The sequence below is a fragment of the Rhynchophorus ferrugineus genome, unplaced genomic scaffold, assembly GCF_030347505.1.
Source record: "Rhynchophorus ferrugineus isolate W39M unplaced genomic scaffold, kcgeb_rfMv2 rfM6, whole genome shotgun sequence".
NCBI classification, from domain to species: domain Eukaryota; kingdom Metazoa; phylum Arthropoda; class Insecta; order Coleoptera; family Curculionidae; genus Rhynchophorus; species Rhynchophorus ferrugineus.
This window is the reverse complement of record NW_027472585.1, coordinates 15,543,650-15,570,722: the sequence shown is the minus strand read 5'-3', so window position 1 is coordinate 15,570,722 and position 27,073 is coordinate 15,543,650. Positions and strand designations below refer to the sequence as shown.

The 27,073-nt window shown below is 31.8% G+C and overlaps 1 protein-coding gene across 12 annotated transcripts in view; it reads right to left on the bottom strand.

The window, feature by feature from the left end:
- Window positions 1-27,073, bottom strand: part of sv (paired box protein shaven) — a 248,464-nt gene that overhangs the window by 71,615 nt on the left and 149,776 nt on the right. For 8 of the 12 annotated variants that reach the window (XM_076407155.1, XM_076407156.1, XM_076407163.1 and 5 more), the window contains exon 1: window positions 22,626-22,848. The exons of 2 other annotated variants lie outside the window; for them this stretch is intronic. In XM_076407155.1, the coding sequence (XP_076263270.1) occupies window positions 22,626-22,806 (181 nt within the window). In that variant the 5' untranslated portion in view covers window positions 22,807-22,848. Of the gene's footprint in view, window positions 1-10,977; window positions 11,389-22,625; window positions 22,849-27,073 lie in introns of those variants that run through there. 2 more of the 12 variants (XM_076407161.1, XM_076407162.1) reach the window with 1 other exon arrangement.

Below are 27,073 nucleotides of genomic sequence, written 5' to 3'. Positions count from 1 at the left end.
AATTCTGAATATTTTTTAGAAGATTTAGCACAGAAATCTAAAAATATATATGTAGTAAATGATTTTATTATTCACATTTTTTTACTAATGCTTTACTAGATTTAGTTTTATCTATCAAATATGGTGGGTTAATGACTTTTTCGAATTTCCTTTCATGAACTGGAAGACTAAAAATTTAAACAAATAAGTAGATTATAATTAAGGAGTTAATAAATGATCTTCTGGTCATAATAGTTTATATTTGTCATTTTTAGTTCTTTCAAACAAGTTAAAATAAAATATAATATAATATTAATTATAATATATATGTATATATACATATATATATATATATATATATAATAATAATAATAATAATAATAATAATAATAATAATAATAATAATACTAATGTTTGTCGAAATTCTCTTCTTTTTTCTAACTATAAGATTTCGTGGAGATTTGCGCGAATGCAATGAAATTTAAGTCGATTTTTTTTCGGTTGTTAAAGAGCGCTAGTAATGATGAATTTTCCCAAGGTATAAAGTCGGGTAAAAATCGAGTTTTATAGGTACGGGGCAGAATATACCTCCGAGATAATTTCTAGTATGTGGAATAGCTCCATAAATATCTTGGTAATGAGCGTTTGAAGTACACGGGTTCGTTTTAGAAAATGTACGATATTAGTTGGGTAAAGGCAATCTTAATGGATATAAAAGGCGGTATTATTAAAAATCTTATATACGATCGCTGGAGCTGTACTTGAAATGCTTATGACGAAACGGATTTTTAGTGGTTTGCGAGTTTCGATCGCATTTTGTAAGGAGAGTAAGGAGGGCAGAAAAAGATTTGATGGATTGTATGAATTGTTTTATTGATCGTTCGAGTAATTCGTTATACCTTTTATATATCAGCAAACCACATTTATGGTTGAAAAATGTCTATTCTGTTTCTTAATATTTAGCTGGGATTAATGGTCATTGGTTTTATGAATGAGGAAGCCAAGCCAAGGAATTTTCAAGATTTTACTTCCCAAACTCAACAGGAAATTATTCTTATTAATTGCTGTTTTTTTCACAAGTTTTTTTTGTAAAATATGGAAATCTAATTGGGTGAATTCAATATTCATTTACCTATCTTCAAGTTTTACCTTCAAGTAAACTGAAATGTATTTCTTTATGTGCCAGTAAAGTAATCTAAATGTATGGTTATCATTTTTTTATTATAAATTATCATCATTTTTATGAATTTGGAGTGCGCATTTATATATATTAAGAAACTAAGGTAGTTTAAACTCATAAATTGCTGAAATGATGAAGGGATCGACTAATATGTTTAATGATTGCCTGACGTTTTTAAAGGCTTATCTCTGTAAGGCTCCCCTATACTAGAATAAAGGTTTTGATAACACCCAAAGTAAATTGAGGAACCTAGACAGTTCAATAAACGAAAGAAAGTATTAGATATCATACAAATCAATGCTAACAACTGCTGTAAGAGGATGAGTGACTGTTTATGTTATTGGTATGATAACCATAATCATAATAATGTGATTGAATTTGCTTTTGAGTTGATTGATATTTGGAAATTATTTATTTCATAGAAGAGACTATATATTTAGAGTATAAAGGTTAACCTACACAATTTTTGATGCACCCTCAGTGTGTTTACTCTAGCTAGTAGAACAATTGATAAAAATAGTGGAAAATATTTGCTAAGATTACAGATATTTAGTTTTTTACCCAATTATTTGATTGCTTCGAACATCCATTGTGTTTAAAAGTTCATATAAGGCACATTAATAGAAAAACGGACATAATTTCATTATTAATACTGATTGAATTTGCTTTTAAGTTGATTGATATTTGGAAATTATTTATTTCATAGAAGAGACTATATATTAAGAGCATAAAGGTTAACCTATAAAATTTTTGATGCACCCTCAGTGTGTTTACTCTAGCTAGTAGCACAATTGATAAAAATTGTGAAAAATATTTGTTAGGATTACGGATATTCAGTTTTTTTTACACAATTACTTGATTACTTTGAACATTTATTGTATTTAAAAGTTCATATATGGCGCATTAACAGAAAAACGAACATAATTTCTTTATCAATATGTTTCTGAGATTGCATTTGGATCTCATAAAGAAATAGGAGTCTAAAACATAATGAGTAATGACGTATGCTGTTTTTTTATTTTTTTAATCAAAACTCAAACAATAAGTTTAATAACTATAGAAAAATCAATCAAAATATTGATTCTTATGATATTTTTTTTACAATTTTAGTATCAAAATCAGTAAAAATGAATATTTTTCAACATAATCCAAGAAGAAACTCAGACGCCACGAGGGGAACAAAAAAAGTCGGAAACGTCCCAACCGACATCCGTATTTTTTCGATTTCTCCATGACGAGTCCGTTGCGTTCGGGCTGAAATTAATTCATCCCTGAAATCTCAATTAATTAGCCGATCGGAGAGCTCTCTAATTGGTGTAACCGCAACTTCCATGACGCAGCACAATGAACGGATGATAAATGGAAATCCCTTTCCATGATTTCCAACCCTTTAGCTTGCCATTAATGGAGGGCAAGGGATAAAACCAGATTCCAGGAAGGCATTTTCGGACGCGCGCCTTTAATCGGCGTGATGTGTCTTACAACGCTAACCATAATTATAGTTGAATGATTTATGTTGCCTTCAATTTTTTTTATAGAAATTGCGGCAAATATTGTTGATATTTAGTGGTTGTTTGAGCTGAACAAATATTGTATCAAAACGGGCATCATCATTACATTAAATGCTTCTATCACACATGTTAAACCTACCAGTTTAAGGAAATTTTTTGATTAAACGAAGGTGGAAATATGGACGTCGGCTTGCGAAAACTCCCTCCGTAACGTACGCCTATACAATTTTGCCAGGAGTTCGTTAAAAAGCGTTCCCGAACTTTCGGGGAATTTGTTCAAAAATAATAAAAGCTAAAAAGCCTCTCTGTTGACCCCAAAGAGAAAGGGATCGATTTGCAAAAAGTTCCCTCTTGATCTGGAGATTTGTCGCTCCCGATCCCTAGTGAAATCATTAAGTCGCAATGATTCCTCGATAAATATATTGATTTTCGTGATGATACCAGAGTTTTATTAATTTTTTTTCATAAAATTCTTTTTCGTTCTTTTGTATATTGTAATGTCTCCCTTTTAACAACTAGGGCTTATCTAGACTGTAGCTACGGTTTAATGTAGGCCGAACCATGGTATTCGACATTAAGCTTACCGACTGGCGAGTGACCAAGTTTGGAGATTATCCTAGAATACACCCTGCTTTACCCAGCCTAGTTACTGGCCTGACTGGGATCATTTTCCTTGACATAAAAAATTACGACTATGTCTCAAAAGGATTCGAACACGCGACTATCGCAACAGAAGGAAGACCGTCCTGTCGCTTTAAGCACTGGGCCAACCAAACCAACCGAGCGTATTTATTTTATAATTTAATATACATTTACTAGTCGTTGCCGACTATCTAGCTTAACACTAGGTACTTATTTCGGAAGACCAATTGGTCCTTATTTAGTCTTTAATAAAATGGAATAAAAATTGGTAGCATTTTTAGTGTCTTTACCAATTAGTGCACTTCTTTAGACAACTACACCAGATCGCACAGTTTGGTTCTTTTGAGACTGCGTCCTAGTTCAGTGTTGTCGAAATGTTACAGCACTTGGGCATTTACATTGGAGTCGAGCCATTTCTCGTGTATTATTTGATTTGTAATCTAACAGTTGGAATCCGAAAGTCTCGCTGAACATAACTGTTCCTCTAGTATATAAGTGCTTCTACGATACTCTCTCGACTTGTATCAGGTTGATATTACTTCTCAGAACGTTGCTATATCTGAATTCCGTAGGTCCTTACAGGTTTTAGTATCTGCTTATACTTCGGCAGCGTATTATAGACGAATAATTTAGACCTTTTTCCAAATAACCAATACATTTTTTTAAAAATTTTAGTTGGAGTTCTTTTTTTTCTTCTGATGTACTTCAAAATATTGTTAACGAATGATAAAATATCTTTGATGTGTATACACGAAAAAACAAGGAAAAGGAATTGGAAAAATGGAAGCACTACATATATAGCTTTATTATTAAAGGCCTGTCGATATTTTCATCATTCAGTCACCATGATAAATTATATGATTCAACAGCAAGCCTAAATGATGCTCATATTCATTCTCGTCCCAATAAACTTCATTGCCAGAATGATAATAATAATTTCTTTCGGCCCAATTTAAATGATGTCGACGTGGACGACATGTAATTGCAGCCAGGTTTTGCTATGTGCCACAAAATGAACACTACGACGGATGTTCTGCACGGTCGATTTTAACTTATCTATCTTTTACAGATGTGATATGATTGTGATCCTCATTAAAATCGCCTTAGAACTTTTCTTAGGGCTTCCTGAACTCATAAGTATATACCAGTAAATCGCAATTGATTGATGCCCTTAAACTCTACATAACTCTCACCATCCCTCAAATTCTATCGGCTTATTGAAAATTGGTATTCAAACATACAGATTTTTAGTTTGGAGTTCGAATTTACCATTCACAAGTTGATCAAGTGGATAGAGTAGCAGCGGTTAGTGAAAAGGCGTTCGAAAAAAGAAAATGTTGCTCTGTGATATTCCTGGACATCTGAGAGGTATTTGACTGATTATCGCATTTAGGACTAATCCAAAAGATCAGGATAATTGCAGCAAGTGGGGATCTCAATATTTAAACCTGTTTCAGCTCTAGTTTCGAATGGTTAATACTTTGGGACCGCTTCTGTATCGACACTATACTGGTTATATCTCTATAAGAAACAAAAGGGCTTGGAAATATATCTGAAGCCTGTTCATGTTAATTTTAGTTTGGGTCTAAATGATAAAAATTCGTTTATATCACATGAGGAACTACCAATATCTCAAAAAGAATTAGCTAAATACCTCGGCATCCACTCGATGGTAGGTTAAATTGGAAAGAAACATCAATTTAGCACACAATTATCAATTTAAAAATAAAATTACTGTACTGATTAGTTGGAAGATACTCCCAATTTGACGTATGATGAGCTTGTATAGTATTTAAGTGTTATTTTTTAACTTTAGTTTAAACCGTCTAATTTAATTTTAATTTATATCAATATATGTAACCATAACTAATGTAATATGCAGTAAAATAAATTCCTTACATGACGACACACATGGACACGAACCCTATATAAAAACCATAAAAATGCCATTATCAAGTCAATTGCGATATAATTACGTTTCAGCTATACCTGATTGTTCAAAACGAAATTTCATTTTAAAGATGGCTGATCCCAGATCGCTAACGATTTCCGCAGTGACTAATTGAAACTATTGTCTAATTGAACTGACGCAAACCATAAACTTGTGCGCCTAGCGGTCGAATTTGCCGCGGTTTGTCGCGAGACTGTCGCTGTTTTTCCTCTGCTGTGGTAGGGGGAATTTTTTTAGGACCCCCTAGGGCGGCGTGGGCCACCCCCGATAACTTATATACCGCAACATCGCTGAAAAGATGATCTTTTTTAAGAGGCCACGTGGCCGGTCACGTGACCGACGGGCGATCTCCATTTGGACTCGGGCGATAAACCGACTTCCTAGTGGAATTAGATTTGTATTGCTGGGAAATTTATCGTTTCTCTTATTGTCGGCGGCATAATAGTTAAACCATTATATATATCGTTATTGTGAGCTATTTTTAAAGGTTCTAAAATATTTACGTATTCATATTCGATGATTTAGAGGCGGTAATCTTGATATAGTTGACAAATAATTTGCATGGTCATATCGAAAAGTGTATAGATGAGGAATTGGCAGATTAAACTGAAGGAAACCATGGGGAATTGTTATCCATTTGAAAACATGTTTTAGAAACTATGATAAGATGAAAAATGAAGAAATCTTAATTTTAAAACAAGTAGCAGTTCACAAAAGTAATTTTAAAATCCCAAATGAAATTATTATATTAACTTATTCTTCATGGTTCTTATAATCAAGTATGTGTGAAGAAGACATAGTAGTCTGTCATATTTTTTGAATAGTAGGTATTTGAATTTTTTGCATATCATTGTGATACCATTTTCCTTTATTTACAACTAAATTCAACTTACTAACAATATTTGAATTTAAATGTATTATTTATAACGTCAATAGGATTAGATCTTCATTAAGATGTTAGGTGTTGCGTGTTAACAGAAATAACTTTTATACAACCTAACATAATTATTAAATTTGATGGTTTTGACATTTTGCTATACAAAAATAACTGTTTTCTCTTTAATACTATTGAGTTGCCCAGCATATACAGATGATAATCATGGAACCCTTAAACCTTGACCTTTACTGTTCGGTTTAAAGATATCTGGTTGTGATATCTATGGAGCACATTTAGATACTTATGGTAATGCTGCTCGATATACCAACCAGGTTTTGGTTTGAATGATTTAAGAGTGATGCTTTTAGTGTAACTGAAGTAATTTTAATGACAGTTTAATAGCTGCAACCATGGGAATGATCCAATAGAACGGAAAATAGCTAATAATGCGAATTAGTTGACTTGCCAGGCAAAAATAGAACAGTTTTCTGTATTTTAGGTGTAAATGTTCATGACGAGGCATGCCTGTGCATATAGTAGGATCTTCAAGGTGTTTTCTGTTAAAACCGAATGAAACTATTACTGCAGATGTTTACTGACGTTAAAACGGACCAACAATAACAGTAACAGTAACAGCCAGTAACAGACGCGAGATCACATTCTTGCATGCCTTGACCGTATGTTGCAAGAGTTGTAGAGGATATATTGTTGAGGTTCGAATAGGAAGTCTTCTGATTACCACTAGTTCAGATGAAGGTAAACTTGGCTGACACACGGTTCCGAAACGCTGCCCAACTAATACGATGCTTTCAATACGGTACCATTATGTCGCCAGAAAGATGGGAAAAAATTATAGAAAATGATGGAAAATATTTTTAAAAATATATATAATAACAATTTTGTCAATATTGTACCCTTATAATCTGAAAAAGTGATCAGGATACATGCACGAATCTAATATAAATTTGTCACCTCCTTATATTTTTAATAAATCTAACAATTATATTAATTTAAATTTAATAAAGTAATTTGTTATATCTTACCAATATCCATTTTACTTTATAATTGGACCAAGAAGAAGTTGCTTGCATGCTTGAAGTACATTTAGTATATTGTAAGTAATAAATACAATTTCAAATAAAAGCACAATTTATTTTATATTAGGTTCCCATCTACAATGTAGTATACCAGGTAATATAGTTCGATGAATAGTATATGTAAGCTATAATAAAACTTTAATGTTAATTGATTAAGATTAGTTATATCGTTATATATAGTTAACAATTTTAAATATGACTAAGTACATTTTCCTATTAAACTGACATATATCTTCGCAATATAACTAACATTCATTACCTCATGTAGATATTATTACAAATATCGCTCTTATTTACCTCCGTTTCATAATGAAACTAAAATCATGTTATAACGATTTTTCTAGTCAATTCCGATGTAGCATACTGTTATATCTAAAATTATTTGTTTATAATGGAAAATGTTACGGCATATAGCGGGAAAATCGTTAAATTCCGGGCCGAAGCGCATATTAAAGGCAAATTATTTGTTTTATTTGGATGCGCCCAATTAATAGAGCGAATTTAGTTAAAATATTGTCTCGTTCGTTTGGCTTAAACGACTTTTATATGGACAAATACATTTCAGATTGTTGTATGTGTTTGGTGCTTAATAGAAATGGTTTGTATATATGGTGAAATATTATTTATACATCATTATATTGATAAACTCATGTTTGTTTATTTGTATTGGCTAATAATCCTCTTAATTGTAGGGATAAATGATGTTTGTCGGATAGAGAACTTCATCTTGCTTTGACGTTAATATTTACGATGAAGTGACAATATATTTCCAAATTTAGTGTTCACTAACCCTTTATCTTTGATTGTTCAAATAAGGTGGGCGATCTATAATTAATTATGTTTGATATCTTCGATGTCAGTTTTTCGATTAAATTAACTACAGCTACTAAGATTGTGATGCTAGAAGAACAAATGCAATACGAAATCTATAAGAATATGAGTATAATGAATGATATAAGGGATCTTGATTAGTGATAATTACAAATAGAGGATAGTGGATATATTTGAAAAATTGACTCAAAAGTGTTATAAAAAAGCCAAATCGGACGATTTTACGTCAATCAATCAATTGATCTCTTCTAGTGTTAAGCCTTCTAGATATACGTTTATTGGTTGATAACATTGACTTAAATTATATCTTGTATTCACATAACTATTTTTCTTTAGTGTATCTGAAGTAAATAAACCTTCGAAGAACCAACACTATTTAAACACTACCTGTATAAATCGTTCTACGTAACATTTGATTGATATCTTGACTTGGATCGTTCATAAATACAAAGTCGTACAAGGAAAATTAAATTAGTTCGGTATGTGTATCGAGCGCGTTTAAAGAAAACTGAAATTGGCACCTTTCGCGCCACAACAAAACTCATTTTAATCTAATACATATCTGCAGAATATAATTTTATGCACATATTACTGCTCGCAATTGCACTTGAGTTCATACCGAACGAGAGCTAATTATTTCACACCTGGTAAAACGTCTATATTATTACGTACATGCCGAGGCGTACTTCAAACTATTCTGGTTCTAATTAATTCGGATTCAACTTGGTTCATGTTTAATCTTCCTTATGGTGGTTTAGGTTAGTTGATTTTTTCTGAGGGAATTTTAATTTTTTTAAATTTATAGATAACGCACTGCGTCGGTTTTCTTTCTTATTATATTCATCTATTGATTTTACTACACAAGATTACAAATGGATTTACAAATTTATCGAGGATTTTGACTTAAAACATACCAATAACGTTACTAAATCACAGCAACGTAGAGGAAATACAGCTACTAGACTAGTATAAATCTTAATATAATTTTTATGAAATATTTCAACTATTGTTGATAATTAATCTTAGACATATTATTATAAATTGTAAATGTAAAGAAACATTTATAAAAGGTATATGTAGTATATGCTATCCAAATTCTGTTAGAAAAATGTGAAAAATCACCAGGTAATTACGAAAAATACGTGAAAATCATCACAGACAAATATTTTTTTTACATTTTATTGGCAAAATCCGAACGGTCATCGGGAAAATAAACAAGACAGAAACAGTACAAGCCTACATTACAATGTCACTAATAAACTACTGAAAATCATCAATCCAAAAAGATTACCAAAGAAATCGTGATAATAATCTTAAATATCAAAGAATAAACTAAGAGCATCAGCCTGCGTTGATCGATGATCACGATAATAGAGCATCAAGTGGCCTGTTTTACATAGATGCCGCACCATACGACCATATTATCTTAAAGCATTCACTCGACACCGATTCAAACAAAGATAAGAATCTGAAATACCGCACTGCGAAGGGGGTGACATATCAACCCCCGATTGCGACGTTATCAGCCCAGCACACCCACCCTAATAAAACACTTAACGCACATGTTGTGATTCGTATCAGGCTCATCATATCAGATTATGTTAAACAATATTGAAAACGCAGTCTCGAAGGACCATCACCGAACACCCCGTCTGTCTCTATATCCAGTGGGGATAAATTGAAACAGTATCAATTTGTGGATATGAGGGATGAAAATAGTAATTAAAAATACGTGCAGAATTACAAATACAAGCGGTGTTAATGAAGAACGTTTATCGTTCATTAGAATTTCATCGTTAAAATGGAATTAAATGTAATAATTACAAATAAATAAGCAATATGGTGATTAAGATTTTAGGATTTATTTATTTTTATTTGGGCTGAGACATGTTGTTTATTGGAAGTTTTTCCTGGGCCATATATGTCCTCTATGGCCGGGAAAAACATCAAAAAAGGTAAACATCAAATTGATTAAAACACCAATAAATATTTAGTAAAATATCGGAAATATTAAATCAATTCTTTGAGTTTATATTACTCCAGTACTGTTACGTTATTAGTTTACCTCATCTGTGAAATAAAAAATCATGTTACTCATACAAAATCATGATGATAGCTGCCTAAAATCACTCTGAAGACCCTTGACATATTTAAACGATGCTTTCATAAATAATTTTCGACTAGTTTTTGTTGATTTTCACATTAATTTTTTATTATTAATTTATTAATAAATTATTATTTTCTCCAAATTGATTATTGGCTGTTTATCATGAATTGTATCACATAAAAGAGCAATAATACATTTTAAAATTTAATTTTAAAAATCGAAATATCAATGAATGTATGTACATAATTTAATTCAGCGTGTTTAAAATAAAACAGAAGTCCTGGAAGACCAAGGACATATAAATAAAAATTAAAATATAAAATTATGATGATAAATCACTATAAAGACCCTTAAAATTTAACATATTTGAAATATGCTTTCATAAATAATTTTCTACCATTTACTGTTGATTTTCACATCAGTTTTTTAAATAAATTATTAGATTCTCCACAATAATAATTGACTGTTTCTCATGAATCATCACATATAAAAGAGCAATAATAGAAATCACTATCTCTATTGATGTTGTTATTATTTGATTACTTTGGTATAAGCTTTAGATTTTATGACCATTTTATATGATTGTTGATAATCAAATCGTCAAATTAAAAATTACTTACGGAATTACTAAATTAGAATTACTTATATTAATTTAAAATACGGAAAATAATAAAATTAAATACGGAAAATACCAATTATAAATGAATATATCCTTATTTTTTGTTTCATTGCTTGATATATTGAGATACTTTCGACAATACTAGGTGTTAAAGATACGTCTCATTAATTGTAATGTGCTTACAGGTATAATATTCCATCATGTTTTGATTATAGCGATAAGCCGTGGTAAGATCCATGGCGTTCACTCCACCAGATCGAAGAAGGAGACCCGCTGCCAGTGCCGTCGAATCCAGTTTGGACATAAAATCAGCGTCCTGCACTAGTAACTCGCACAAAAGGCCGTAACCTCACTTGGTCTTCATGTCGCGCACTCGAACCGATGCCTGATTACCGTGACCGACGGTTGAGGACGTCCAACATTGTTATTTCTGCAGGATAAGACGCGAGTCCCGATTCGGATTCATTTTAGCCTCAACGCCGTACACTATCGCCGATGATGTTCATTCCGTAAGGTCCACGTGATGCGGTATCGACGCTGGACGCAGTATCCAAACCCTAAACGGTTGAATTTTCGCGGATTGATGTCCTAACGCGTATCGTAGGGACTAGCGCTCGGAACAACGGCTAAGCCACAGCATTTCATGGCATGGGTGGAGCCAAAAGCCTGGCGCCGTATACAGGGAATGTCACAGCGGTTACAGAGTTAACTTTGTGTAGATGCCATGGAGATTTTCAGTTTCAGAGTTGGGCCTTTCGGCGATGGAGCGAGAGGATCGTATAGTCCCGTCTCGCTTCGTCGCCGGAGGGTGGGGACTCGGGGGGTGATTTTTCCGACGGTATTATCGGCTCTCAATATATGCAAATTTAATAATTGGAAATGCTTTATTTCCCTTATCAGTTTAAACGCATTTTTAATAAGGAATTAACGTTTTTTTCCCGAAGATGTCTCTGAAAATTGCTAACAGATATTTCTCATTCTTATTTATGCTGGAAATTTATTTTAAATCGACTATATTAATAATATAAACAACATAGTTCGCTTTAGGAATCAAAATTATTACTTATGTTAATAGTATACGTTAGTGATGGTGATTTGAAGTGAATATAATATTAGACAATTCTGCTTATACTGTTTATAATTAAAGCCTGAAATTAACAAATAATCTAGGTAATTTAGCTGTTCATTTCAAAGTTAGTCCTTTTAATTTGTGTCCTTGTCTAGATTGGATGTGAGTTTGATTAATATTTAAATGTGATTTTAGGTATTAATTTTAGAGTAATCGTCACAGTTATTTATTAAACATTTTTATGTAACAAACAATATTACAAAATATAATTTTACGTTGATAATTATCGTAAATTTAAGTTTCATATAACGATTGTAGCTTCTGGTTATAATTAAGTCAGGTTTCCTTGTTGTTTATTAATTATTAATATTAATTTGTCGATAATATTAAACATGACACAGTAATTTTAATTAACTATGATTAATGGCGCAATTACGTCGGTATTTTTAGGATAATATGTTTTATAATAATTATCAATTTTTCTTCCAGAGAAAGCGATCGTAAACGGTATGATTTGTCGATAGACGATTGAGTTTCGTTCGGGAATCGCGTAATAGACCGAAAAATCGAGTGTGCCGCTCGTCTGGTAGTGGTCGAGGACGTCGGGACGCTTGCGCGTCACGCGCCAATGGAGTCAGGGGGGTGGACTCGACGGCATTTAGGCGCACCCTCTCGGAGGCGTCGTTAGAACCCCACGTGTCGAAAATAGAGAATGGACGCTCAGATTAGGTTAGGCCGAAGGTACGGGAGGATGCCGCGTGGGTCTGTCGTCGTGATCGGCAATTCTTTCGGCTAGGTTTGTTCCGCGTGTCGATGAACGACTTGTCTCGATTTCTTCGGCCCTGTTTCATCCGAATTCATACATATATGTACTCTTGGCGTATTTCAGTATACATTTAAACTACTTAATATATTCCTCTAATATTATGCTTTAAAAATATATTTCATTCGTTCATTTTGAGCTACACAAAATGTTATTAAAAATATGGAAGGTGGATCTTACAAGTTGCAAAAGAAAGTATTCTATTACTGCGATAGTCGCGGGTTAGAATCTTGAAGGTCATTGATACACTCTATGTCTGTGATTATATTTGTAAATATTTATAGCTAACAGTGTAAAATCCCAGAAAATAAAAATGGAATAACCGTCCTATTCGCGTCGCAGACTAGATTGAGTAAGGTATCTTTTGCAACAATATGTAAACTGATAACTGGTGACTCGGTAGGTTTAATGTCGAGGCCCACTTAAAGCAGCAGGTTCAGTCAGATAAACTGTGGTTGTCTAAAGGGGCTTTTCAAACATAATCGAAAAATACTAGGAAGAAGGAGCCTTGGGATTTACAAATTGTTAGTACATATTCTATTAAAGTACAAATATTTCCTCTGTATAACAAAACATACAAATAAGGGAAGAAATTAAGCAAATGCCAAAATAACTAAAAATATTTTTAGGAAGTCAATATCTAATACATTAAAATAAGATCTTAAATTGGAAGAAGATGATTTTTCAAATATCTAGATACTTCCAATTGAAGAGAAATATTACAAAAGTTAGTAAAAACTCATGTATATGGAGAATTAAACAAGTTGAACAAAAAACTCACAGTTAAAGCTGACGAATATTATCAAGGAAAGTTTTTTAAAACAGAATTTAGATACAATATGAAATAAATACTTGGTTATTCCATTTATCGGTTAAGATTTTTAAAAGATAAGATTTAAATATCTTCTATGCATAAAAAACATGTTAATGAATGTTATTATAATAAGGAATATTTTTATGAAATAGTTTAAAGCAAAATATTTTCTCTGCATAATTAAAATTAATATAAGGTTTTGCAAAAGAAATACGTATCAGACTCAAAATAAAAGAAATATGCTGGTTATTTGGAAGATACTACCAACTGGAACTAAAATCAAAGAATTTGGTTTATCAGCCTATTGATTATCAATTCTTGCATCTACGTAATCAACAAAGGGCTGCACGATGATCTTAAAATAAAATTAATCTACAAAGTTATTAAAAAATTTTTATTTAAAAAACGAAATAAGGTTAATAAATCACAGTAACGCGGAAGCAATATAGCTACTGAACAACACGCAGGGAATCAGAAGATTGAAGCGAACCAAACATCACGCACTTATTTTGTGTGTATATATTTTAGGGCTTCCTTTGTACCATCTAGGGATAATCCGGACTGAACCTATTGTTTAACGTGGATTCTGAACCATGGACCTTGGCACTAAGTTTATCCATTAGCGAGTGACCAACTTGGAGAACATTCCAGAAGACATCCGGTCTTATACAGCTTGGTTACTGGCGTGACTGGGTTCATATTCGTTGTCGGACTTTGCACTCTTTTCTAAGAACAATCACAAACATAAATTTACGGCCATGGATTTGAATCCACGACTATCAAACAGAAAGACGGCAGCGTCCTTTCGCTCTTACCGCTGCTCAAACCAAGATGGCAACATAAATTTGTTTTTACCTAAGTAGTCTAATTTCATTTTAATTTCGGAAATACATACTGAAATATATATCTCCACTCGTCTCTCTTTTGTATTGATGTAAATACGACAAAACCATATATGGTATTAAGTGTACTTAAAGTAAGATGTAATAATAACGAATAAAAGCAATAAAATTTAAAATTATATCTCCACTAATATAATTAAAATTAAAGGTTACCAGAAGAAACCCTGCCGATCTCAAACAAAAAATGAAAGAAAAAAAACAAAGATGATGGTTTATTATTCATGAGGAGAAAAATCATATTGGCCACAGTTGTCACAATTGCATTTTTAAATATACATACGTGCATTTACCTTTACGTACCGATCTACATATACACCTAGAGAGCGAAGCCGGAGGAAGCGCCGAGAACAAAGTGGAACGCAAAGTGGAGCTCGCACAGGATAATTTCGTCCTTTGTAAGGATCAAAGCGAAATCCTCCATCACTTAGCTAATGTATGCGCGGTAATCCGAAAGCCCGCCCGTTCGAATGTTTAATGCATTTTGACGCTGATGTTTGGCGAATTTTCTCTCCAGCTCGTTAGATTTGTGGTGAAGCGGCGGTCTTGGTAACGTGATATTTACGGGTAAGGATGAATTTATAAACGTTCGTGGGTATCAGGTGGATGTTCGGAGACCACTACGGGCGATTCTCATTCAACATTGTGGTTCTTACGGTTTCATTCATAACGCAATCAAGACAAGTCCCTGAAGTATATATCATCAACATACTTAAACATTAGATAATCCCATTTATAACGAACAAAGACAGTCACATTTTCAGTCGAAAAAGGAAAAATAAAGAATTATTTCGAATTTGAGAATAAAAATAGGACAAGACCGTCAAGTTATTTTCATATTTTCCCATTTGTTTATCTCAAATCACTCTGAAGAGTATTTTATAAAATAGAGATAGCAGTATTAGAAACCAACGTCATGGGAATGAAATAATTGATTGGAAAAACGATAAAGCAAACAGAAAATGGACAAAGATTTATTTCAGGGAAGACAAGAGAATCAACTTGGTTTGACCGTTTGTAAGAAATGTAAAAAGACAACTTACGGAACAATAAATGGAGAAAAATAAAATGTTGTATTTAAATATCTCTGTTATCTGCAATATCTTTCTTAATTTAAATTTCTTGATTTAAATCAAGAGAAGCAAATCGGCGAAATTAGGTTTAAAGAGTTCCATATACAGAGAGATGTTTTTGATTGTACTTTTTTGTTGCAAAACAATAACGTCATTTCTCGCTAAGAAATACATAGAAGTACACATACAAAAATAATATTAATTAAACAAATCATAGATAGTCTCAAACATGGATCATCAATCACAGCAAACTTGATTCAATTGACTAAAATTGACAAAGTTTTCCAGATAAAATCCATTTACTTCAAACTTCAGTTGAAAGTATTGTTATGTTATGTTATGGGTGATTTCGACAACTCAAGAAATCAGTGAACGTTTTAAAAATTGAGAATAATGATTGAAATTAATGCATTTTTGCTGAGAATTTGGATATAAAATTTTGAAAATAATCATTATTATAAATGGTAGGTTATGTTAAACGTTTAAAACCTTTAAGAATGTAAAAAAGTACTCTAAAAGGATTTTTTATAATTTTAATTATATCTGGAAATATATTTAGATAAAAGTATGTAAAGTTTCTCCATTATGTGATGAAGTGTTGAATTAATAAATTAATTAATATGAAAATATTTTTTTCTCTGAGGAAAATAAATGTCCGAATTCGCTCTATTGAAATCGTAAATTTTTAGTAGTTTGCATTTTCGACGAATGTTTTACAACGATTTAAAAATGATGAGCCTCATGGAAATAACAACTGGCCCAGAAGCTCGTAGGAGCCGTAACAATACACGAATTGAGCTATCATATGAATTCTGATAGTCATCAAAGATTGATATAACTGCTTGTTCAATATAAATAACATAGGAATATTTCAAGGTAGGTACAATGTTAGCAGACGGCCTAAAAGTTTGTCCAACATCTTAAACAATAAAAAAAAAAGAATGACATGTTAATATCAAAGTCTATTAAGCAGATTTACTTGAAATTTAGCGTAAACCTTCTCTATACGTCCACAATAAATTTAAAACAGATTTTTTTTAATATGAAAAGATAAAAAATAGGTAGAAAATATTTATTTCGACTGTCTGAATTTTTCTAATATCTTCAGGATATGAACTACCAATGATGAAGCACGTTTATTAATTAAGAATGGAACACTTGTCATTGAATCAGAGCTCCCCAATTTACCATACTAACTTGAATTAAAACATTTTTATATGATTTTCTTTTTGTGTATTTTTGAATCATCAGTAAATATCTGGTGCAAAAAATTTTGTTTGATTTTTGTTATACTACAAATTACACCTAATATTTTGGCTTCGACATGATTGCGAATAATGCTCAGCTCTGTGAAAGAAATTTCTAGAAAACTACATGCAATTAGTTAAATATTTCATATCATCATCATATTCGCAAAATGATCCTTAAACTGATAAAGAAAAGCAATGGCAATATTGCGATAAATAATAGTATACAAAAGAAATAATGAATTTATCAAAAATCCTTGAAAATTAATTCACTGTCACTAAAAAATGTTTTTTAATAAAATATAATTAATACATCTTTACCGATACAACTTTCCACGTGACACGGTGCCAAACCGACCAAATCACCGAACCGTTTAAACATCACTCCACATCGTTTGACACCAACTAACCAAAAAAAAAGAAGAGAGAACGTCCATCAATAACCATTCATGGGTACATGCACCGGTCCACACCAGCTCGGCTACGCCGCCTCGACTGTGTGTGCCACGACACCGCATGAATGGAAATTCCTGAAAACCGAATCTATCAGAGCCTACTCATTCATGGATGAAGGGCTTCGTTCCCATAGTGGTTCGGATTTCTTTTTCTTCCTTCGTGTTTCGTGTGCGTTTCTTTTATTTCTGGCGTCGGATAATTGTAATTGTGATATGTTTCGGGCGTCGATACGCGGAACGAAGGTTTCGACTCGGTCTCCTGCGTATCGATGGCAGGATTATCTCCCAGGGGCTAATTTGTTAAATAACTTACTTGATTTGATATTCAGGAACCAAAAATAGGAAAAAGTTTCAATTCTTGTGGTTAATTTTTTATGTTAATTAATAGAATATGTTGAGTATTTTATAGTATCAAAATATTATTCCGGAATATCAATTGCGGTTACGTAATAATACGGAGCAAACATATAGACTTGTAATCAAAATAAATGAGGACTTAAATGCCAAAATATTTTGTGCGGATTTATTCCTGAGCATAGTTAACAGGTCAATTGAAAAGTCCCCGCCCTACCATAGTAAAACACATTTTTTTGGCAAAATTAGCTTTTTTTATTCAACATAATTCCTTTCAAGGGTGATACACTGATTAGTGACCCTCCAATTGCTCGATACTATTTTTGTAGTACGATTTGTCGAAATTGAAATTTTCTCACCAGCGAGCATTCTTTTGAGATCTGAGAACAGGAAAGAGTCGCTGAAAAATACGATGGATGAGGAAGCAATTGGAAGCCCAATTCATGGATTTTTGCCATCGTTTCCATTGACTTGTGACACGGTGCATTGTCTAGGTGAAGCAACACTTTCTTTTTCTTTTCGATTTCGTCCATCAAACGGTCCAACAACGCTATGTACTAATAGCTGTTGATGGTCCTTCCTTTTCCAAGGTAGTTAATGAAAATTATTCCATGCACATCCCAAAATACAGATCCCATAACCTTGCCAGCCGACTGTTGTGTTTTCCCACGCTTTGGAGAGGGTTCATCGTGTGCAGTCCACTCGGATGACTGTCGATTGGACTTTGGAGTGAAATGAGCCATATTTCACCCATTGTCACATATCGACGCAAAAGCTCGGGTTTACTATTCTTGGTCATCTTCAAACACTGCTCCGAATCATCAACTCGTCGTTGTTTTTGGTCAAAAATGAACTCGCGCGACACCCACTTTGCACAGAGCTTCCTCATACCCAAATATTCGTGAATGATATGATGTAGACGTTGAGTTGATATCTTTAGAGTTTCTGCTATTTTATTCAATTTCAATTTATGGTTATTCAAAACCATTTTGTCGATTTTTTAAATGTTTTCGTCTCTAACAACATCTTTTGGGCGTCCACTGCGTTCACCGTCTTCGGTGCTCATTTCACCACGTCTAAACTTAACATACCAATCCTTGATGATTGATTTTCCTGGGACAGTCTCTGGAAACTCGGCATCAAAACAAGTTTTTGTTTTAACAGTTTTTTTCCCTTCAAAAAGCAATATTTTATCAACACGCAAAATTTCTTTTTAGCCATTTCTTTCACAACAACAAAATTTGCTTCACTCAAAATGTTATAATTCACAAACAAATAATCCGACAGCTGTCAAAATTATACACGCATCATTTGCGGGTTAGGGTTAACTAAAAAACATATGAATTTAATTCTAGTAGCGCCATCTATGTGACAGACCGGGGACTTTTTACTTAAACGTTATCTCAGGATTTTAAAAGTATGGCATTTAGGGTTACAGGTTAAATTAAAAGAACTTTCCCTTAATCCATATTTTCAGTCACTAAAATATTTTCTCACCGATAGAAAATTTACTATAAAACAAGACGATGAACTCACTGAATTACACCCAATATATTCAGGAGTTCTGCAAGGTGATTTACTGGGCCCAATACTGATCTATATGCAGCCGATCTACCGATCATAAAACCACTACTGTGGTAACATGACGGGAGGATATCAACAATTGTTAACTTCGCCAAGTCTAGGACGTTAAAAATCTTGTTGTGGATCTGGACTGACGCTTAACCGAAAAGAAGCATAAACTTGTTAAATGAAAAAAAAATTGGACTTAAATTATATCAAAATCCAAGTTATCATTACATATCAAAATATTGCTATACGAATCAATACTTTAATCGATTTGGTGATATAGCCATGTTGCGTACCATGCTCGATGCTCCGTATTATATCTGCAATGAATTGATATAACGCGATATCCCTCTAGAATCTATGACGAGTGTAATTAAAGATGTTTGTGTTCTTCAAAAGGGTGTTAGTGTTGCCAAAGGGCTTAATCAGCTATATGTGCGACGTAATAGTGAAGTGCGTTGTCTAAATAATTTAACACTATCCGATCTGGTTATAGGACATATATGGGAAATCTAGAATAATAGTTCACTACAAAAGATCATACAGTTTCATTCCCATAAATCTACGTCCTAGTTGAGTATAGTCCAAGGAGTTTTAGCACTTCGATGTTACTATGGGATTGAAGTATGTCCTTATTCTCGTTGCCAGTCTCTTAATTTCTTTTATGGCTGTTTGAATTCTGTCTCAGTGTAACTAATTATTCCTATAGCTGGGTGCATTGAAGTTACTTCTCATGACTTTATTCTGATATAGTTCTATTAGGTTAATATTACTTCTCGCACAACATTGCGTAGGTCCATATAGATTTTATTATCTGATTTTAGAGAATTAACTTAATATATCCAGAAAACCAACACATTTTTGTAAAGTTTTAATTCGAGTTCTTTTCCTTTTTTTACATACGAAAGATACTTATCATTGTTACTGTATGGGATAATAGTATTATTCATATTTATAGCTATATAAACCGTTTGATCGTAGGTGAATTCAATATGCACTGATTTATTCTTGTTATTAGTCCCTTGTGCTAGGTTTTATCGAAGGCTTACGCTGCTTTGCAGGAGATTTTTACATATTTTGGATATTACTGGTAGCAGTTAAATTGGTAATATATTGCTTAATTAGTTTTTTTTTCAGATCTTGATTCTGAATCAAAATTTTTTCAGCCATTTTCCAAACTCCCACACGCCAGGAGTTTTTTGTTTATCGGTAGATTTTTCAGCACTTGTCTGGTTACTAAGTCATAGCCTGACGCTTCCTTTGGCTGAATATCAATTTGTATAACTATAGAGACTTCTTTTGGTGTAGCCAGTTTAATATAAATATTTTTGCAATTGTTGATTGGTAGATCGCGTTCAAACTCACTTTGATCTGATTTAGATATAAACATCATTTAAAATATTATGCGAGAAGTGGAAACACAGCTGAAAGAGTACAAACATGTTATTAGAGAAATAAAAATTCAAGATAGGTATACAAGGATCTGATACTATCTGAGGGTGGAGAAAATTGAAGAAACAATAGTAGAATGAAGTGAAATCTCTTGATATGGTTACACTTTAAAAAAAATGCTATCATTACGAATTATATGATAACTATAACCGCAGCTATAAGTAAAAACATATTAATTAATAAAAACCGAGTTACGTAAATATTATTCCTCAAATTCAACGCTACCGAACATCCATCATACAGCCAGCAACGACGCTGGGGTCATCCATTATTACCCCTGTTCAATTGACTAAACAGAAACAACAACAAACTACCAGCTTTATAACGCGGAGATTAATTTCATCGTCATAATTCGAAAAAAAAGAGAGATAGATAGAGCCGGTGAGGTCGCGGTGGGGCGGGTAGGGGGGTCGGCGAGCAGGGAGGTCGGGGTGCCTCACCTCCCCGCACGCTGCCCCTCGCGCGCACCGACAGGCCCCAAAATAGAACATCTCTTCATGCTCTGCTGGTCCTTCCTTTGATAATTTATGGTCTCGTGCCCTTTTGGGAAAATGTCAAAGCCGTACTAAAATTGATCCTCGGGTTTTCTGATTCCCGTCATCAACTAAAAGATTGCTCCAATTATTTTTAATATGTGTATGGTTTAGGCGGGGGGTGCGAGCGGCCAGAGGGGAGCCGAAACAATCAAACAACAAAATGTTAGATGTAGAGCTGACGGTGCTGCCAACAAGGGACATAAGTAATGAGAATTTTTGACATCTTATTTAAATTAATTGTCTTTGATTTAAAAAAAATGTCGTTATAATAATATGTCTACTAAAAGTAATATTAAAATTTAGTTCATTAACATAAACTATCCTGTTCACGTAAATACTATTTTAGTCCTTAATTTTCCCTGAGTATTACTGTTTTCGTGATGTATATTGATATTTTAATATTCACGAAATATAAAAGGCAGCCTTTGATTTTTAGCATCAATGTGTTTGTCAAGTGTATATATAAAAGAACTATTTGTTAACTTATATTATTATTAGTTATACTATATTTATATAATTATTATTATTTTTTATTCCATTTTTGTATTTTTAATATATGTTCGTTTGCTTAGTCTTTAAAGTAGTTCTTCTATAAACTTTTAGCTTTTTGGCCGACATCAATTACTACTTAATTATTAAAGAAATAATAACATTTATAAAGTTAATTGTTATTTATTAACATTTGAGAGTTGAGAGTATACTTAATTTAAATTTATACTTTCCTTTAGAATATAATTTAAAGTATCAAATTGTTAAACTATGAATAACATCTCTAAATTGATTGCTAGTTTTCAATATGCAAAAAAGCCCAATTTTCTTGATGTCTCCAAAAGGTGTCCATGTCTCCGAATCACGTGGTGCTCTTAATCATTGTTTTTATTATATAATAAATTGTGTATTTTTATGAGTAATAGCTAGACGGAAACCTTAAATTTAGTTTAATCCCGAAATATTTAGAAGTTAACCCTTTTTTCTCTATAGTGTTGTTTAATCTTCCTACAAAGTATCAAAACTGTTTTAATATATGTTAAAAACTTCTTTAGATAAGCATTATTACATTCTTTAACCGCCTTTTTTAAAGTATTATTTGAGTTTCTTAATAGATCCCAGTAACTATAATCAAAGTATTAATAAACACATATCATAGCTTAATTGTAGTTGAAAATAAAATTGATTTTTTTGCCCTATATTTTAATTAAGTCTGTTATTTGTTATTGCTCTATTGCATATTAGAAATGTTAATTTGATTCCTTTATGTATTCATCAAGACCAAGACCAGTATAAAATAAATTTATGCACTTGGGCGTCAGTATTTGAACCCTTTCTGGTCAGTACCTACAATCATTCATCAATAGCCAAAGGACACCTTAAAACATTTCTCATAACATTCGATACAACCGAAGTATCGTTTTTCGAGAAACAAAAGTATCGCTTTACCGTCAGTGTATGAGAGTGAAAAAAGCAACAGAATTTCACGGTATCACTATTGTTATTGATACTCGATGCAAAATATGTTAGGTACTAAATTATTATTACATACCTTCATCATCGTTTTCATTGGTGGACAAATCGCAATCCGATATGTATTTTTCTGAAATTAATCTTTCAAATTTTTCCTTGAGGCCCCTTCGAGTTTTCCTTCCAACGTTCTTTTGTTTTTTGATAATTTGGGCCAGGAAAGTGTCGAGGCATGTTTCTTCGTCGTTTAAATCGAGAGTCATTATTTTTAAAACACTAACAATCACACTTGTGGATCAACTAATATGTTTGGTATTGTTCGCTGCAGTTCAATTGGAAAAATATTCACTGAACTTTTTGTCTGCATTCTTTTGAATTGATTATGGAGATGTATTTGGGATACTGTAGAATGAGTTAGTTCTTGAAATAAATATACATCAAATAATGATATTACCATTATTTTATGGGACACAAATTATTATTTTACTGGGATTTCACATAAAACAAGTTTTATTAGTGTGTTTACTTCTGTTTTTTTTGTGTCAAAGTTACAAGATCAAATTTTGACATTCTAATAATAATACAGTAGAAACTTGTTTTAACAGTAGATATCAGCTACTGGATAATGATAAACGATATTGGCTAAAAGTGTTATATTAATATATAACGTATATTTGGCGTTATAATTTTTACAACATGTAAAAATTTATGTATGTAATAATTTATATTATATGTAAACATTAAGAAAGCCAGTTTCCAAAGAATTACGTAAAATAATATTAGAACATTAGAAAGATATCAGTAAACCCCTCCTACAAAAAGCATTGTGTTTCAGATGGTTATTTTTGTAGGATATGCCAAAAAATAAAAGAACTTTAGACAATAAGTTATTTAATTGCAAAATAGTGACTTATGAGGCAATGTTCTAAGTCAGTATCATTGAAAAGGTCATTTATTATCACAAAGTACCACTGTTTTCTAAATATATATAATGCCTGCGATAATTGCTTTTTACTGATTTTTCTTCTCCTTCCATCCTTCATTGCATGATTTTACTTACAGTATGTAGTTTGCACTACAAGGCGATTTGGCTTGAAACTTATTGTTACTTCGAAAGATTATTACTTTTTAACACATGTAATAGTGATAGTATAGTATGGTGAAATATATTTTTCAGTATTTGTATTTAAATTAGCATTACAATAGACATATTTTAAATAATGAAAAATTCGATTTTTTTTAGTTTCAAAGAAGCATTATCTAAACTTTTTTAATAAATTGTCCCTTTTTAGAAGTGACAACGTAATAAGTTTAATTTGATAAATAAAAAGTTATGTAAGTCTAGAGGTAAAAAAATAAGACCTAAATAATATAAAAAGTAGATGTAGACAAAAAAGGTAGTATTGACTTATATTAACTATATTTTTCTACCATTTCAGTTTGTTTTAAATATTATGGACGAAAAGGATAAGACATTATTCTAGTTTAGTGAAATTCATTTATTTTTTGCCATAAAATATTATGAATTATTATATGATTATATGATATGAAGGGTTATTGATGATATATTATAGAAAATAGAGTAAGAATTATATTATAGTTTTATCAAAATTATACAACAGTTGAAACATAGCTGATTTCTGTTTCAATGTAGCTTACATTATCAAATATTATTTTAGTAGCGTCTTAGAGATAGTTACACTTGACTTGTTTGAATAAAACGAAAAAATCATTTTTGTTTGTCAATCAATGTTTATATGGAATATATATATATATATATATATATATATATATATATATATAATTATAGTGATCAGTATTACTGCATAATACGATTTTTGATATTAATCCGATCGTGTAAGGACAATAGTTCTCATATGTAAGATTTTAGTTATAAGACGTAATGATTGCTGTTTGTAATTGCACGATATATCCTTACATTTGTACATTTTCAGTGCCACGTTCAAAAGCTCTACTGCATCTATTTATCTAAAAGTAATTTTGAAGGGACGAAATGATAATTTTACAGACTGTTATTTCTATTTAGCGGAATTGAATGGATAGATTAATAAAACAAGAGACAATCCTGAGTAGATTCTGAAATGGAATCTGCTAAACTTAATCCTCATACTAAGAACAAACAATTATGGAAAAAGACTCATAGGAAAGCATAGCTAACATAAAATCGAACATTCGAATCTCAACCACAAAAAATTCGGCATCATAAGAATCGTTCTAAAGTAAAATAGTTTTGTTTTTAGGACGTAAAAAAACAGCAGTAACTGATGACAAAACTATTTTTTGTTGAAAACTGTAACTAATAACAATAACAATAACAGCCGGCTTGGTGGCGCGGTGATAAAGGCGATGGGACGGTCCTCCTACTGTTGCGATAGCCGCGAGTTCGAATCCTGCTGGGGCACGGTCGTAAATTTAGGTTTGTGATTGTTTAAAATTTGTGATTGTTCTAAGCAAAAGTGTAAAATCCGACAAGGAAATGATCCCAGTCACGCCAGTAACCAGGCTGGGTAAGACCGGATGTCTTCTGGGATGATTTCTAAATAAAGTTGGTCACTCGCCAGTCAGTAGGCTTTATGTTGAGGGCCGTGGTTCGGAGCCCTCGTTAAACTTTAGGCCCAATCCAGATAAACCCATAGTTGGTAAAAGGAGACTTTAATATATATATATATATATATATATATATATACATATATATATATATATATATATATATATATATATATATATATATATATATATATATAGCGAACGTTGATTTTGATATGCTTTTTATTGGAGAAAAACTACAATATATTAAATATATGCCTTTTATATTAAGTGTCCTATGGTTTTCGAAACTGGTAATATATCAATATCAAATCTACTTTTATAACGTATCGTTTATCGTGTCTCAGTTTAGCAGTGCGAAAATACGTTAGCCACGATATTGATACAGAAATTCCATAATAACTCTCGAGGAAAATTAATTTGCTAAATCAAATGATTTGCATTAAATTTCAATAATAACCGAATGTTTCTATATTAATCTTCGAGCCTGTCTTTACCAGCACTTTGCAAGACATATAGTTTAATAATATTTATTCGTACGCAGCGTTATTATTATTATTTTATAAATACCAATGAGCAGTCAATAAATATCGCTAACCTATTTATATCTGTTTGTTTGTCGTTTTTTTTTAATATTTATTATTTATTGCTCTGCGTATCGACTGTACCAAAAATGCAGGTAGTATTTTCACTTTTATATTATTATATTATAGGTAATTAAATAATTTTTGGAGGTCATTAGCAGCAGATATAAAATGTGTTTATGAATTTGAAAAGTTAAAATCCTGCATTATTAGTGAAATGTTATACTTTTGAAACGTTAGTTTTTGTAGAACTAATAAATTTTAACGTCGCAGAATATTTAACAATGTATTATTTATTCAGAGTAATGTAACTCTCAGTATGGAAAGAGTTAGAGAAAAAGACCGGAATAATTGTTTAGCAGCATATGCAGCAGAATAAATAATTGAATCACATAAAAACATGGATTAAAAAAGTTTTATAAAACTGCATGCCAACGATCGAAATAGAGAAAGCTCATTATGTACGCATGAAATGAACACAGATGCTTTGTATAATTATTGTGGTTGGTTCTTAGGTGAAATCAGTTGATCCCCAAATATTAAAGAGCACAGTGAAATATTTTTAAAAAATGAGAGAAATGATTTTTCTAAATTAATTTGAAGTATATATGAAGTTGATTTGTTTATAAGTTGTTAAAGTTTTAGCTTGTTCATGTTATTTCACTAGTTGCAATAAAATTTGTATGATTTTTCCATTTTCCATTGTTTATCTGCCTGACGTACTAATAATACAAAAAAGATAATTATTAACGTTATAATTATTCAATAATTTTAAATGAACCAAAAGCTCCCTTCAGCTTCGTATAAAGATATATTTTATATTAACTATTTTATGTGTTTACAACTAAAGCGATTAAACTTTGTACGATCAAAAGATAGCTTTCTTTACAGTTCAAAGCTATTGAACATGGTTAATGAGATCGAATATCTGTAAAATTACAGAGCTATGTTGAGAATTTATAAATATAACACATTTTTATTATTACCTTTGCTATTATCTGCAAGTAAATTATCTTTTTATACTATTTTACATTAATTAATTCAATCAATTATTTCCTTGTGAAAATTGTCACGTGTGGTCTCTCTGATGACCAAACATTGTGGTAATTGAAGCATTCATAAAGACCACATTGACAATAGTAGAGTGCATCTTAATGTAACATATATGGTTTGTGATTGTCTGTAGGTAAGAGCATAAAATAGAACAGAAACCAGACTGAGCAAGACGGTATGTCTTCTGTGGTGGTCTCTAAGTTGGTAATTCACTAGTCCATAGGCCTAATGACGGTTAAGCAATCTATTAGTTGTCGAAAAAAGTCTAGATTTTATATAATTTTTAGAACTTGGATATGAATCTATGCTTTTTTTCCATATCATT